The following is a 17452-nucleotide window of genomic DNA, read 5'->3' on the forward strand; positions in this document are numbered from 1 at the left end:
GGCTCTTTCTATCAAAGAGCCTTATATCAGAATTTTGGTTGACAAATTAATTTTTAAGCTTGATCCTAATTTCCTCCCTAAAGTTGTCTCTACCTTTCATAGATCACAGGATATTGTGGTTCCATCCTTCTGTTCAGATCCCAAAAATGACTTAGAAAAATCATATAGGGGGAGATTTATCAAAACCTGTGCAGAGGAAAACTTGCCCAGTTGCCCATAGCAACCAATCAGATTGCTTCTTTCATTTTTCACAGGCCTTCATAAAAATGAAAGAAGCAAGCTGATTGGTTGCTATGGGCAACTGGGCAAGTTTTCCCTCTGCACAGGTTTTGATAAATCTCCCCCATAGTCTTTTGGATGTTAGAAGAGCTGTCCTCATCTACATTGAAAGAACTAGACAGTGGAGGAAGGATGACAATCTGTTTATTCAGTTTGCTGGCCCTAATAGAGGCAGGAAAGCCTCTAGGAGTTCTATAGCTAGATGGATTAAGACCGCAATTTCAGAGGCTTATGTGACCAGAGGAAAAGCCCCTCCTGGACATTTGAAGGCCCATTCTCCCAGCTGCCACTGGGAAAAACCTTCATACCTTTTCCAGACATTATAGAGTTCACATTATGGGGGAGATTTATCAAAGGATTTAGAATGTTTTTTCATGTCTAAATTTGTCGCACAGAAAGTCGCAGTCTAAATATGTGCCACTTTTGCTGTAGAGGATTTTTAGAACATGATGCATGCAAGTCTATTTTAGACTGAAATGCATTGGAAAATGCATTGGTGCTGAATTTATCAAGTGCGACTTTTGTGCAACAAGTCGCATCTGCCCAAAATACGCTGAAATGTCAGACCATGTTGGAGCAGGTCTAAATGCAGTTTAAGCTGTAGACCCTGAAGTCTGAGCACAGAATTTATCAAGGGCTGTGAGACCTTTGATATTAGGAGCACAATAGACAGGAGACTACCACATACGCTGGTCTATAAGCATACCCAGAATAGACTAGATTAGTAAATGTCCCCCTTTGTCTTCTGAGGATATGGCCTTTGGACGTAAAGTTCTCAGTGCTATAGTCCCTCCCTAATAAATTCTTTGGTATTTCTCATGGGTGCTGTCGTGGAGACGTGGGGGAAAATGGTGAATTATACTCACCGATAATTCCTTTTCTGGAAGTCTCCACGACAGCAACCATACATCCCACCCTTTGGTTTTTTTATTATAGTGTTTTTTAGTGCACTTTTTTCCTTTCCTTCGGTGTTCTTTATAAATACACTGGTGTGGACAGGAAGAGGTGGGGAATTTAACCTCTCAGTGTTTTTTTCCTGTCCCAATCAGGTGGAGGAGATGTCGTGGAGACTTCCAGAAAAGGAATTATCGGTGAGTATAATTCACCATTTTCAGTTTTCTTGTTTGCCTACAAATCCCATGATTCCATTTTCCTCCTTCCCACACATCAGCTACCCCACACATTCAAACATAAATGAGCTGCAGACCTGTGGTTTTCAATCCGCTATAGAGATTCCCTGGTGTCTGTGGCTCTGTCATTGATAGAACCTTGCTGGACTAGGCTCTATCAATGGATCGCAGAGCACACAGATCAATGGAGTTCAGATCTGTATGAGGAATCTAAGGATTCCTTCTAAAAGTCTAATGAAGTGTAAAAAAAAAAAAAAAATTTTAATAAAAGTTTAAGACACACATTAACCCCTTCCATATTAAAAGTTAAAATCACCCCCTATTCCTATATAAAAACATGTAAACATAAAAAATAAACATATTTGGTATCACTGCGTGCATAATTGTACGACCTATTAAAATATAACATTATGTATCCATGAGGTAAATGTAAAAAAAATAATAATAAATATAGACATGCAATTTTTATAATATCCCAGAAAAAAGTTGAGACAAAAAAATCAGATCAATACCAAAATGGTACCGATACAAAAAGCAGATTATGGCGCAAAAAATTAACCCTCATACAGCCTCATGCGAAAAAAATCGCAATATATCATCTTTGAGACAGAATCGGGATATATCGTATCGTCATGCGTGTATCGTGATATGCATTGTATCACCAGATTCTTGCCAATTCACACCCCTAGTAGTTAGTGGGTGTGTCCTATGCCTATCAATAGCCTATAACAGTCCAATAGGACACTATAACAGGATGTGATAGATAAAAGCGTGTGACATGTTGGAATTTATTTAGTTAACCTATAGATGAGCCATATGTCATGTAACCTTGTTGATAACTAGATACTAGGAGGGAGGGGTATGTCACATGAAATGTCTGAAAACTTAATCAGAGTGCATCCACATTTGATTTTGTGGATTCGGCAGCCAGATACAGCAGTAGAATTTTAAAACCACCTCCTACCATATCACTGCTGGATCCATGCCATACACCATTGATTTCAGTGAGCCGCCCAGAATCAGGAAGTCAGTTGGCTCATTTTAAGATTGTGTATCTGGTTTTTGAACTAAACTGACAAGCACATTAAAACATGGTTAAAGGACAAATCGTTGATATCAATGTAGTATTGTGTGGATACGGCAGGAGGTGGTTTTGATCCACACCACTGGACCACCGGGGATGGTTAAAAGGTCCCTTTAGACACCGCTTTCAACTTTGACAGCCGCGATCTAAAGGGTTCATAGCCAGCCGTGGCAATCATCGTATGCTGGGCTATTAGCGTCGGCCCCCAACTACAGGAATCAGCTGGGGGCTGCCAGGTATGGAGCGGGCTCAAGTCAGGGGCCCGCTCCATACACCCTGAGCACCGCCAAGTTGTCTGGCCGGCTCTACTAGCCCAAAGCAGGACTAAATGTCAGTGAAAGTCACCTGCCTGGCTCCCGGAACTGCATGTCCTGGTTGTAGGGCGGTAGGAATGCAACATCCCTGTGTTGTACATCTTGGCAAAACATTAACTTTTCTAATATACTTCATAAGAAAATGTTATTTCCTTTTTATAAAAATCATGGTTTATAAAATCATGGCTTTGTCCAAGCTGAAGCACAGGCATGGACAAAGTCCAGTAAGTGAGGGTGGGCTAGCACTCCTCTGTGCTCTCTCCTGTCTGAGCATTAAGATACTATAGTATCTTGTAAATAGTTTAAAAGAAGCTGATTCTGAAATTTGTCTTTCTACTTGCTTTCCTTCTGTCTAAGCCTGTACACACAGGACACTGTAAAGTTGCCCCCTCAATGCATCAGTATGCAACCCATTCCCCATTTTAGGGCTTACAGTCTGAAAATGCAAGTGAGCAGAAATGAGTTACAGATTATTATTTAACAGCACAGATTTATCAAACCTGTCAGATACACAAGCTCTGATATTCCCTTAGCAACTAATCACAGCTTAAAGGGGTACTCTGCTGCTAGACATCCTATCAGCTATCCAAAGCATAGAGGATGGGATGTTTGATAGCTGGGATCCCGCTGCTGGGGCCACCCACCATCTCCTGCAGCATCTGGCCTTCTAAACAAACACCGGGTTCCGGCGGCAGGGGGCGTGATGTCAGACATGCCCCCTCCCATAGACATGAATGGAGGGAACGTGGCCGTGACCTCATGATCGTTGTAAACAAAATGTTCATCTGAGTACCCCTTTAATTTTTATTTTTAACATTGATCTGATAAAATGATTGGTTTCTAGGGGGCATTTCAGACAGTTTTTGTACTCTGATAAATTGGCCAGATTTACTAAAGGCTCAGCTATACTGGCCATAGTTTATCACCATCGACACACAAAATAACTTTGTGTCTTCTTTATCTTATTTTGCCCATAGCAAGACCTCTTCTTTTATTTTACTAGAGCAATTTGAGAATAGAAAACTGAGCTGTGCTTTGTTGCTATTGACAAATTAGGCAGTTTTTGTCTTACCATTTTGATAGATCTGGGCTGAAGTCTGTATTCCTATTTACTGATGACTGTAGTTAACTCCTTAAAGGGGTATTCCAGGCCAAAACTTTTTTTTATATATCAACTGCCTCCGGAAAGTTAAACAGATTTGTAAATTACTTCTATTAAAAAATCTTAATCCTTCCAATAGTTATTAGCTTCTGCAGTTGAGTTGCTGTTTTCTGTCTAACTGCTTTCTGATGACTCACGTCCCGGGAGCTGTCCAGCTCCTATGGGGATATTCTCCCATCATGCACAGCTCCCGGGACGTGACATCATCATTGAGCAGTTAGACAGAAAACTTCAGAAGCTAATAACTATTGGAAGGATTAAGATTTTTTAATAGAAGTAATTTACAAATCTGTTTAATTTTCCGGAGCCAGTTGATATATAAAAAAAAGTTTTTGCCTGGAATACCCCTTTAACCGCTTAAGGACCCAGGACGTACTAGAACGTCCTGGCACCCTGGGCTTTAAGGACCCAGGACGTACTAGTACGTCCTGGTGTTTCTCCGGTCTCTGCCGCGCCCCGGGCAGAGATCGGAAGCGGATGCCTGCTGAAATGCTTCAGGCATCCAGGGCAAACCCATGTAGGCCCCCCATGTCGGCGATCGCCGGAAATCGCCCTTGCGATCTGCAGCGATACCGGGCTGATCGGGTCTCTGGGACACAGACAGCCAGGACCATGCTGGAGCCTAGGAGCGAGGTGGCAAGCCTGCCACCTCCTCCGATCCCCATGATCCGTTGGTTAGTTAACCGACCAATCGCAGGGGGGGGGGGGGGGGTTACTTCCTCCCGTCCTGCCCGGCCCCTTGAAGTCCGGAGAGGACGGGAGGAAGACCGGAGGATGCAGCGGGGGACGGGGGAGTGCTGGGGACCGGCCCCGGTACTTACCTCGTCCCTGAAGACCCGGATCCCTGCGATGAATGCGGCGACAGGTGAGTTCCTCTTCAGCCGCGGTCGGGCCCTTTACAGCAATGCACGTCGCCGTAAAGCGACATGCATTGCTGTAATGGCACCCTGTAAACTACAACTCCCAGCATGCCCAGACAGCCCTTGGCGTCTGGGCATGCTGGGAGTTGCAGTTTTGCAACATCTGGAGGTCCACAGTTTGGAGACCACTGTGACCTTCCACCTTTCCAGATGTTGCAAAACTACACATCCTCAGCATGCCCTTACTGTCCAGGCATGCTGGGAGTTGTAGTTCTGTAACATCTGGCCCTTCAGATGTTGCAGAACTACAACTCCCAGCATGCCTGGACAGTTTTGGCATACTGCGGGTTGTAGTTTTGCAACATCTGGAGGGCTGCAGCTTGGACACCACTACACAGTGGTCCCCAAACTGTTCTCCTCCAGCTGTTACGTAACCACTACTCCCAATATGCCCTTCGGCTGCCTGGGCATGCTGGGAGCTGTGGTTTTGCAACAACTGGAGACACACTGGTTGGGAAACATTGTCTGTTTCCTAACTCAGTGTTTCCCAACCCATGTGCCTCCAGCTGTTGCAAAACTATAACTGCCAGCATGCACTGATAGACTGTGCATGCTGGGAGTTGTAGTTTTGCACCAGCTGGAGATCCCTTCCCCCCCCCCCCGGTGAATGTACAGGGTACATTCACATGGGCAGGGGGCTTACAGTGAGTATCAGGCTGCAAGTTTGCGATGCAGCAAATTTTGCGCGACAGCTCAAACTCGCAGCGGGAAACTCGCTGTAATCCCCCGCCCGGGTGACTGTACCCTAAAAACACTACACTACACTAACACAAAATAAAATAAAAAGTAAAAAACACTACATATACACATACCCCTACACAGCCCCCCTCCCCAATAAAAATGAAAAACGTCTGGTACACCACTGTTTCCAAAATGGAGCCTCCAGCTGTTGCAAAACAACAACTCCCAGTATTGCCGGACAGCCGTTGACTGTCCAAGCATGCTGGGAGTTTTGCAACAGCTGGAGGCACCCTGTTTGGGAATCGCTGGCGTAGAATACCCCTATGTCCACCCCTATGCAAATCTCTAATTCAGGCCTCAAATGCGCATGGCGCTCTCACTTCGGAGCCCTGTCGTATTTCAAGGCAACAGTTTAGGGTTACATATGGGGTATCGCCGTACTCGGGAGAAATTGCCAAACAAATTTTGGGGGGCTTTTTCTCCTTTCACCCCTTATGAAAAGGGGAAGTTGGGGTCTACACCTGCATGTTGGTGTAAAAAAAAAAAAAAAAAATTTTTTACACTAACATGTTGGTGTTGCCCTATACTTTTCATTTTGACAAGAGGTAAAGGGGGAAAAAAGCCCCCCAAAATTTGTAATGCAATTTCTCCCGAGTACGGAGATACCACATATGTGGGCACAAAGTGCTCTGGGGGCGCACAACAAGGCCCAGAAGGGAGAGTGCACCATGTACATTTGAGGTGATTTGCACAGGGGTGGCTGGCTGATTGTTACAGCGGTTTTGACAAACGCAAAAAAAAACCCCACATGTGACCCCATTTCAGAAACTACACCCCTCACGGAATGTAATGAGGGGTGCAGTGAAAATTTACCCCCCACTGGTGTCTGACAGATCTTTGGAACAATGGGCTGTGCAAATAAAAAAATGTGTACAGCCCACTGTTCCAAAGATCTGACACACCAGTGGGGGGTAAATGCTCGCTGTACCCCTTGTTAAGTTCCTCAAGGGGTCTAGTTTCCAAAATGGTATGCCATGTGGAGGTTATTTTGCTGTCCTGGCACCATAGGGGCTTCCTAAATGCGACATGGCCCCCGAGCAAAATTTGCTCTCAAAAAGCCAAATATGACTCCTTCTCTTCTGAGCATTGTAGTTCGCCCGTAGTGCACTTCAGGTCAACTTATGGGGTACCTCCATACTCAGAAGAGATGGGGTTAATATTTTGGGGGGTATTTTCTGCTATTAACCCTTGCAAAAATGTGAAATTTGGGGAAAACACATTTTTTTTTTTTTTTTTTTTTTTTTTTTACATATGCAAAAGTCGTGAAACACCTGTGGGGTATTAAGGCTCACTTAATTCCTTGTTACGTTCCTCAAGGGGTCTAGTTTCCAAAATGGTATGGCATGTGGGGGTTTTTAGCTGTTCTGGCACCATAGGGGCTTCCTAAATGCAACATGCCCACCAAAAACCATTTCAGAAAAAAAACGTACTCTCCAAAATCCCCTTGTCGCTCCTTCGCTTCTGAGCCCTCTACTGCGCCCGCCGAACTATTAACATAGACATATGAGGTATGTGCTTACTCGAGAGAAATTGGGCTACAAACACAAGTGAAAATTTTCTCCTTTTACCCTTTGCAAAAATTAAAAAATTGGGTCTACAAGAACATGCGAGTGTAAAAAATGAAGATTTTGAATTTTCTCCTTCACTTTGCTGCTATTCCTGTGAAACACCTAAAGGGTTAACACACTTACTGAATGTCATTTTGTATACTTTGGGGGGTGCAGTTTTTATAATGGGGTCATTTGTGGGGTATATCTAATATGAAGACCCTTCAAATCCACTTCAAACCTGAACTGGTCCCTGAAAAATAGTGAGTTTGAAAATTTTGTGAAAAATTGGAAAATTGCTGCTGAACTTTGAAGCCCTCTGATGTCTTCCAAAAGTAAAAACTCATCAATTTTATGATGCAAACATAAAGTAGACATATTGTATATGTGAATAAAATAAAATAAATATTTGGAATATCCATTTTCCTTACAAGCAGAGAGCTTCAAAGTAAAAAAAAAAATGCTAAATTTTCAAATTTTTCATCAAATTTTGGGAATTTTCACCAAGAAAGGATGCAAGTTACCACAAAATTTTACCACTATGTTAAAGTAGAATATGTCACGAAAAAAACAATCTCGGAATCAGAATGATAACTAAAAGCATCCCAGAGTTATTAATGATTAAAGTGACAGTGGTCAGATGTTCAAAAAATGGCCGGGTCCTAAGGTGTAAAATGGCTGGGTCCTTAAGGGGTTAAGGACCCAGCCAATTTTCACTGTAGGACCCGGCCATTTTTTGCACATCTGACCACTGTCACTTTAAACCGTAATAACTCTGGAATGCTTTTACCTTTCATTGTGATTCCGAGATTTTTTTTTTGTGTGACATATTCTACTTTGTTAGTGATAAAATTTTGTCGATACTTGCATAATTTCTTGGTGAAAAAATCAAAAATTTGATGAAAAAATAAAAAATTTTGCATTTTTTTTTTTTTACTTTGAAGCTCTCTGCTCATAAGGATAATGAATATTCCAAATAAATTATATATTGATTCACATATACAATATGTCTACTTTATGTTTCCATCATAAAGTTGACAAGTTTTTACTTTTGGAAGACATCAGAGGGCTTCAAAGTTCAGCAGCAATTTTTCCACATTTTCAAAATCGAAATTTTTCAGGGACCAGTTCTGTTTTGAAGTGGATTTGAAGGGCCTTCATATTAGAAATACCCCACAAATGACCCTATTATAAAAACTGCACCCCTCAAAGTATTCAAAATGACATTCAAAAAAGGTTTGTTAACCCTTTAGGTGTTTCACAGGAATAGCAGCAAATTGAAAGAGAAAATTCAAAATCTTCATTTTTTACACTCGCATGTTCTTGTAGACCCAGTTATTTAATTTTTACAAGGGGTAAAAGGAGAGAAATCTTCCTAAAATGTGTAACCCAATTTCTCTCGAGTAAGAAAATACCTCATATGTGTATGTCAAGTGTTCGGCGGGCGCAGTAGAGGGCTCAAAAGGGAAGGAGTGACAATGGGATTTTGGAGAGTGAGTTTTTCTGAAATGGTTTTTGGGGGGCATGTCACATTTCGAAAGCCCCTATGGTGCCAGAACAGCAAAAAAACAAAACACATGGCATACTGTTTTGGAAACTACACCCCTCAAGGCACGTAACAAGGGGTCCAGTGAGCCTTAACACCCCACAGGTGTTTGACGACTTTTCGTTAAAGTTGGATGTGTAAATGTGTTTGTTTTTTTTTCCCCACTAAAATGCTAGTTTTCCCTCAAATGTAAAATGTTTACAAGGGATAGTAGGACAAAATGCTTCCCAAAATGTGTAACCCCATCTGTGGATGTAAAGTGCTATGTGGAAGAACTACAATGCTCAGAAGAGAAGGAGCGCCATTGGGCTTTTGAAGAGAAAATTTGTCCGGAATTGAAGGCCACGTGTGTTTACAAAGCCCCCATAGTGCCAGAACAATGCCCCCCCACATGTGACCCCATTTTGGAAACTACACCCCTCACAGAATTTAATAAGGGGTGCAGTGAGTATTTACACCCCACTGGCGTTTGACAGATCTTTGGAACAGTGGGCTGTGCAAATGAAAAATTAAATTTTTCATTTTCACGAACCACTTTTCCAAAAATCTGTCAGACATCTGTGGGGCATAAATGCTCACCATACCCCTTATTACATTGTGAGGGGTGTAGTTTCCAAAATGGGGTCACATGTGGGGGGGGGGGTGCATTGTTCTGGTACCATGGGGGCTTTGTAAACACACGTGGCCTTCAATTCCGGACAAATTTTCTCTTCAAAGGCCCAATGGCGCTCCTTCTCTTCTGAGCATTGTAGTTCGCCAGTAGAGCACTTTACATCCACATATGGGGTATGTTCTTAACTCAGAAGAAATGGGGTTACAAATTTTGGGGGGCTTTTTTTTTCCTATTGTTCCTTGTGAAAATGAAAAATTTAGGTTAACACCAGCATTTTAGTGAAAAAATATATATATATTTTTTTCTTCATTTTTCCATCCAACTTTGAAGAATTTTCATTAAACACCTCTGGGGTCTTAAGGCTCACTATACCCCTTGTTACGTTCCGTGAGGGGTGTAGTTTCCAAAATGGGGTCACATGTGGGTATTTCTTTTTTTGAGTTTGTCAGAACCGCTGTAAAATCGGCCACCCCTGTGCAAATCACCAGTTTAGGCCTCAAATGTACATAGTGCACTCTCATTCCTGAGCCCTGTTGTGCGCCCGCAGAGCATTTTACGCCCACATATGGGGTATTTCCGTACTCGGGAGAAATTGCGTTACTAATTTTAGGGGTCTTTTTTTCCTTTTAAGGCTTGTGAAAATAAAAAGTATGGGGCAACACTAGCATGTTAGTGTAATTTTTTTTTTTTTTTTTCACTAACAAGCTGGTGTAGCCCTCAACTTTTCCTTTTCATAAGGGGTAAAAGGAGAAAAAGCCCCCCAAAATTTGTAGCGCAATTTCTCCCGAGTACGGAAATACCCCATATGTGGTCCTAAACTTTCCTTGAAATACGACAGGGCTCTGAAGTGAGAGAGCTCCATGCGCATTTGAGGACTAAATTAGGAATTGCATAGGGGTGGACATAGGGGTATTCTACGCCAGTGATTCCCAAACAGGGTGCCTCCAGCTGTTGCTAAATTCCCAGCATCCCTGGACAGTCGGTGGCTGTCCGGAAATGCTGGGAGTTGTTTTTTTGCAACACCTGGAGGCTCCGTTTTGTAAACACTGCCGTACAATACGTTCTTCATTTTTATTTTAGAAGTAGGAAACTTCTGTAAACCTGCCTGTGTGAATGTACCCTGTATGTTCACATGGGGGGGCAAACCTCCAGCTGTTTCAAAACTACAACTCCCAGCATGTACTGACTGAGAAGTTGTACTTTTGCAACAGCTGGAGGCACACTGGTTGGAAAACCTTCAGTTAGGTTCTGTTACCTAACTCAGTATTTTCCAACCAGTGTGCCTCCAGCTGTTGCAAAACTACAACTCCCAGCATGTACTGATCACCGAAGGGCATGCTGGGAGATGTAGTTATGCAACAGCTGGAGGTACGCAACTACAACTCCCAGCATGCCAAGACAGCTGTTTGGGCATGCTGGGATTTGCAGTTTTGCAACATCTGGAGGGCTACAGTTTGAGACCACTGCACAGTGATCTCCAAACTCCAGATGTTGCAAAACTACAAATCCCAGCATGCCCAGACAGCAAACAGCTGTTTGGGCATGCTAGGAGTTGTAGTTTTGCAACATCTGGAGGGATACAGTTTAGAGACCACTGTATAGTGGTCTCAAACTGTACCCTCCAGATGTTGCTAGGCAACACACCGGCTTCCGTAGGATTTAGCCGCACGACATACCACCCGCCGATCTCCGTCGCCCGCAGCCTCCGGTTGGGTAAGTGGATCTTCTGCCTTTTTGGTCCTCTTCGGTTTCCCCGTTCTGCCCCGCCTTTTTTTAATAGAAGTAATTTACAAATCTGTTTAACTTTCTGGAGCCAGTTGATATAAAATTTTTTTTCCTTGGAATACCCCTTTAAAAGGCAAGTGTCATGCTCAAAAAAACGTTTACCCTATTGGAAGGATAGGGGATAAGTTTTAGATCACAGGGGGGTCCGAGCGCCGGATCTCCGGTTTGGAGCCCTGGTGCACTAGCACAGGAGCGTGTCACAACCCCCGCCCAAAGCAGAGGCCGCTACGCCCCCTCCGTATAGTTCTATGGGAAAGCCGAAGATTGCCGTACGGCTCTCCCATAGAACTATATGGAGGGGTCTGCCTCCACTTCGGGTGGGGGTCTTGACGCGATCCTGTGCTAGCGCACCGGGGCTCCGAACACAAGATCGCAGGAGACTTGTCCTTTAACCCCTTAACGACAATGGACGTAAATGTACGTCATGGTGATGTGGTACTTAACGCACCATGACGTACATTTACGCGCCGCCGTGATCGCAAGCACCCGAGCGGTGCTTGCGTCATGCGCGGCATGTCCTGTCTATCAGCAGCCAGGGACCCGCCGGTAAAGGCGGAAATCCGCGAAAAAGTAAAAAAAAATTGAAAAATCCCGTCCCCAATAAAAAAGAAAAACGTCAGTTTTTCCCATTTTACCCCCGAAAAATTGTAAAAAATAAAAAATACACTTATTTGGTATCGCTGTCTGTAAAAGTCTGAACTATTAAAATAGATTGTGAATTATCCCATACAGTGAACGGCGTAAACGTAAAACAAATGTAAGTCCAAAATTGCTGCTTTTTTCACATTTTATTCCAAAATTTTTTATAAAAAAGTTAAACCTAAGCAAAAATGGTACTGATAAAAACTACAGATCATGGCGCAAAAAGTTAGCCCTCATATCGCCCCATATACGGAAAAATTTGAAAGTTATAGGTGGTCAAAATAGGGCAATTTCAAACATACTAATTTTGTTTAAATGGTTTGATAAAATTATAAAATTATAGAAAAGCATATAACATGGGTATCATTTTAATCGTATTGACCCACAAAATAAAGAAAACATGTCATTTTTACCGGAAAGTGCACAGCGTGAAAACAAAACCTTCCAAAATTTGCTAAGTTGCGGTTTTCTTTTCAATTTTCCCACATAAATAATTTGTTTGTTTGCGCCGTACATTTTATGGCAAAATAAGTGATGTAATTACAAAGTACAATGGGTGACACAAAAAAAAGCCCTCATATGGGTCTGTGGATGGAAATATAAGTGAGTTATGATTTTTAGAAGGAGAGGAGGAAAAAACAAAAATGCAAAAATAAAATTGGTCTAGTCCTTAAGGCTAAAATGGGCCCGGTCCTTAAGGGGTTAAGGAAGAGGGGTTGGAGGTTACAGCCTCTTTAAATTAATTTATGACATAAATGTCTGATAGATGTGGGACAGGCTTCTCTACATGGCTCTCTCGATTGATTCCCCATTTAGGGCTTGCTGTCACCTCCACAAGGTGGTTGGGTTTGAGAGCATTAGCACCCGCTAACTTACTGTCCTCTTAGTTCCTATATATATATATGTCCTAATGACTTCCATAAAGAAAAGACTAAAGAATGGTAAAAACCCCTTTGGCATGGCTCAGTTATTTTATCTGAAATTTAGACTTCACCAGTGTCGTATTCTTGTGTGGGTATGTGTATATATAACAAAAATGATCACTGCATCTAAAGTATCTGTGGGGCTTTGGTGGCCACAGGTCTCATTACCACCTTCATGCTGCTCTTCTAGGATCTATCTGTACGTTCAGCCTTCTGGCAGACTATACAAATAGATTGCCTAGAATACTAATCAGTGCTATGCCAATGTACTGAGTGAACCATAATAGCAATCAATTTGGGAAGGGCCTAAAACAAAAATTTTAGGCCCTTTCCCAAATTAAAATCTTAAATCACACTTTTTTTCCTCATTTCTACTAAGTTATTTAATAAAAATTGGAAAAATTAACATATTTGGTATTACTGCACGTGAAAATGTCCAAACTATTAAATTACAGGGTGGGCCATTTATATGGATACACCTTAACCCCTTAAGGACCAAGGGCGTACCGGTACATCCTGAGTCTTTTCTATAACGCAGGGCCACAAAGTGGCTCCACGTCAAAGCGGGTCGGACCCGGCCTCTAACAACGGCCGGGACCCGTGGCTAATAGCGCGCGGCAGTGATCGCGGTGCCGTGGGCGATTAACCCTTTAGACGTGGCGTTCCAAGTTGAACGCTGCGTCTAAAGTGAAACCATGCCGGTTAGCTCAGGGAGTTGTTCTGGATCGCCGCGGCGAAATTGTGGCGTCCCGAACAGCTGTTAGACACGAGGAGGGTCTCCTACCTTGCCTCCTGGTGTCTGATCGCCGAATGACTGCTCAGTGCCTGAGATCCAGGCATGAGCAGTCAAGCGGCAGAATCACCGATCACTGGTTTCCTATGAGAAACCAGTGATCAATGTAAAAGATCAGTGTGTGCAGTGTTATAGGTTCCTATGGGAGCTATAATACTGCAAAAAAAAAAAAAAAGTGAAAATAAAAGTGAATAAAGATTATTTAACACCTCCCCTATTAAAAGTTTGAATCACCCCCCTTTTCCCATAAAAAAAAAGTGTAAATAAAAATAAACATGTGGTATCGCCGCGTGCGGAAATGTCCGAATTATAAAAATATATTTTTAATTAAACCGCACGGTCAATGGCGTATGCACAAAAAAATTCAAAAGTCCAAAATATTGTATTTTTGGTCACTTTTTTTATCATGAAAAAGTGATCAGCAAGTCCGATCAATACAAAAAGGGTACCGCTAAAAACTTCAGATCACGGCGCAAAAACTGAGCCCTCATATTGACCCATACGCGGTAAAATAAAAAAGTTATAGGGGTCAGAAGATGACAATTTTAAACGTATAAATTTTCCTGCATGTAGTTATGATTTTTTTCAGAAGTACGACAAAATCAAACCGATATAAGTAGGATATCATTTTAATCATATGGACCTACAGAATAAAGATAAGGTGTCATTTTTACCAAAAATTAACTGCATAGAAGCAGAAGCCCCCAAAAGTTACAAAATGGCGTTTTTTTTTCAATTTTGTCTCACAATGATTTTTTTTTCTGTTTCGCTGTAGATTTTTTTGTAAAATGACTGTTGTCACTGCAAAGTAGAATTGGTGGCACAAAAAATAAGTCATAATATGGATTTTTAGGTGCAAAATTGAAAGGGTTATGATTTTTTAAAGGTAAGGAGGAAAAAACAAAAGTGCAAAAACGGAAAAACCCCTGGTCCTTAAGGGGTTAATAAAATGGGAATGGTTGGTGATATTTACTTCCGGTTTGTGGCACATTAGTATATGTGAGGGGGAAACTTTTCAAGATGGGTAGTGACCATGGCGGCCATTTTGAATCCAACTTTTATTTTTTCAATAAGAGGGTCATGTGACACATCAATCTTACTGGGAATTTCACAAGAAAAACAATGATGTGCTTGGTTTTAACGTAACTTTATTCTTTCATGAGTTATTTACAAGTTTCTGACCACTTATAAAATGTGTTCAATGTGCTGCCCATTGTGTTGGATTGTCAATGCAACCCTCTCCTCCCACTCTTCACACACTGATAGCAACACCGCAGGAGAAATGCTAGCACAGGCTTCCAGTATCTGTAGTATCAGGTGCTGCAGAATGGGCAAAACAAAATTTGGAACAGGACCCTCAGTTTACGCAGAAGATTTTGTTCAGTGATGAGGCAAACTTTTATGTGAATGGTGAAGTTAACAAACAAAACCACCACTATTGGTCTGACACTGACCCACATTGGATAGATCCCTCCAAGACTGTTGGAACACAAAAATGTATGGTATGGTGTGGTATATGAGGTACAAAGATGGTGGGGCCATTCTTCATCAATGGAAACCTCAAGGCCTCTGGATATGTGAAATTGCTACATGTTGATGTGTTTCCCTCTTTATGCAATGAAGCTGGCACTTTCCCTGAGTTTTTTCATGGTGCACCACCACATCATGGGTGTCAGGTCCGAGCATTCCTAGATGAACAGTTACCTGGAAAGTGGATTGGTAGTCGTGGGCCAGTTGAATGGCCCCCAAGGTCTCCCAATCTGACCCCCTTAGACTTTTATCTTTGGGATCATCTCAAGGCAATTGTCTATGCTGTGAAGATACAAGATGTGCAGCACCTGATACTACAGATACTGGAAGCCTGTGCTAGCATTTCTCCTGCGGTGTTGCTATCAGTGTGTGAAGAGTGGGAGAAGAGGGTTGCATTGACAATCCAACACAATGGGCAGCACATTGAACACATTTTATAAGTGGTCAGAAACTTGTAAATAACTCATGAAAGAATAAAGTTACGTTAGAACCAAGCGCATCATTGTTTTTCTTGTGAAATTCCCAATAAGTTTGATGTGTCACATGACCCTCTTCCTATTGAAAAAACAGAAGTTGGATTCAAAATGTCTGACTTCAAAATGGCCGCCATGGTCACCACCCATCTTGAAAAGTTTCCCCCCTCACATATATTAATGTGTCACAAACAGGAAGTTAATATCACCAACCATTCTCATTTTATTAAGGTGTATCCATATAAATGGTCCACCCTGTATAATAATGATCCTGTATGGTGAATGGAGTAAATTGCTGATTTTGGGTCACCTCACATCCCAGAAAAAAAATGCAATAAAACATGACCAAAAAGTTATGTTTTCAAAAGTTGTACCCATAAAAATTACAGATTACAGTGCAAAAAAAAATGTAGCCTCATACAGCTACTTATACAGAATAAGAAGAAAATTATAGGGGGTCCAAAGAGGACAATTTTACTTTTGAGTAAAAATTAGTACAATGATAGAAAAGCATGTAAAAATAGGTATAGTGTTAATCGTAGTGACCCACAGAATAACAGCTCAGGATTACCGTAAAGTGCACAGCGTGAAAAAAAAAGGCCTCATGTGGGTCTGTGGATGGAAGAATTGTGGCTCTAATAAGAAAAATGAGGAAAAAAACTAACCGCAAAAAAGGCATTAACGGGGTACTCCGTTGGAAAACATATATATGCAGTGATCCCCCGACCTGCGATGGCCCCGATATACGATAATTTCAATAAACTATGGCCTCTCAGAGGCCATCGCATGTTGAAGGCAGCATCAACATACGATGCTTTTGTATGTCGGGGCCATCGCATAAACGGCTATTTGGCAGGGCAGACTTCTTCAGCTACCGCCAGATAGCCGTTTAAGATGCACCCTGGGTCCGGTGATGGTCACTCACCTGTCCCCAACATTCCAGACCGTCCTCTTCGGGCTCCGCTGCATTGCCATCGCTCTCCTTCGTTGTCCTCATGTCGCCGCGCACGCAGAGACGTCCGGAGCGGCGGGGACACTCCGGGGACACGGTGACATCCAGGGTAGCGGTGACGGTCCGGAGCGGCGGGGACAGGAGAGTATAACTTCCTATACTTATGATTGTATACATATACACACACACACATACAGTACAGACCAAAAGTTTGGACACACCTTCTCATTCAGAGTTTTCTTTATTTTCATGACTATAAAAATTGTAGATTCACACTGAAGGCATCAAAACTATGAATTAACACATGTGGAATTATATACATAATAAAAAACTATGAAACAACTGAAGATATGTCATATTCTAGGTTCTTCAAAGTAGCCACCTTTTGCTTTGATTACTACTGTGCACACTCCCCCGATTTCTACACACACACACACACACACACACACACACACACACACACATTTCAATGGGGAATTTCAATGGGAAACAACACTTTTGTAAAGTTAAAAAAAAAGGATATTCCTGATGTGTGCTAAATGTTCTACAAAATTGCTTGTTTAATGCATTGGGTACATTTTGTTCCATACAGAAAGACATGAGTCCTTCTTCATATTTTACTACTATTAAAATATTTATATTTTATAATCCCCAGACTACACCAATAACAGCACTACCAGCATTACAAGTTCAAGGCCACCTAGTTGGTTCCCAGTCCTCTCCATATCCTTCTACAACAACGGCTACAACAGGTCACCCTACAGAACAAGTAAAGAAACCGGGGCAAAATTTCATGTGCCTGTGGCAGTCGTGCAAAAGGTAAGTTGTTTATGAAATAAAGAAAACATTCAGTGAAGGAGGGAGGATGCTAGGACTGGTATGTTGAATTTTGGAACTGTCTGCAAGCAACCACCTGTCTTCCACTCTCCTAGTGAACAAATATGCATTGCTATTTGGTTAAGGTTGTTTTTTTTATTGTTCATGGCCTTAATAGAGCTATGAAATCAAATAAAAATGT

The 17452-nt window shown here is 42.0% G+C and overlaps 1 protein-coding gene across 1 annotated transcript in view; it reads left to right on the plus strand.

Moving 5' to 3' along the window:
- The window catches only part of ARID2 (AT-rich interaction domain 2), a 121643-nt gene that overhangs the window by 95630 nt on the left and 8561 nt on the right, over window positions 1-17452 (plus strand). Inside the window, exon 16 of the mRNA XM_056573981.1 lies at window positions 17090-17253. Within this exon, the coding sequence (XP_056429956.1) occupies window positions 17090-17253 (164 nt within the window). The remainder of the gene's footprint in view (window positions 1-17089; window positions 17254-17452) is intronic.

Source organism: Hyla sarda, chromosome 4, assembly GCF_029499605.1.
Source record: "Hyla sarda isolate aHylSar1 chromosome 4, aHylSar1.hap1, whole genome shotgun sequence".
Lineage (NCBI taxonomy): Eukaryota > Metazoa > Chordata > Amphibia > Anura > Hylidae > Hyla > Hyla sarda.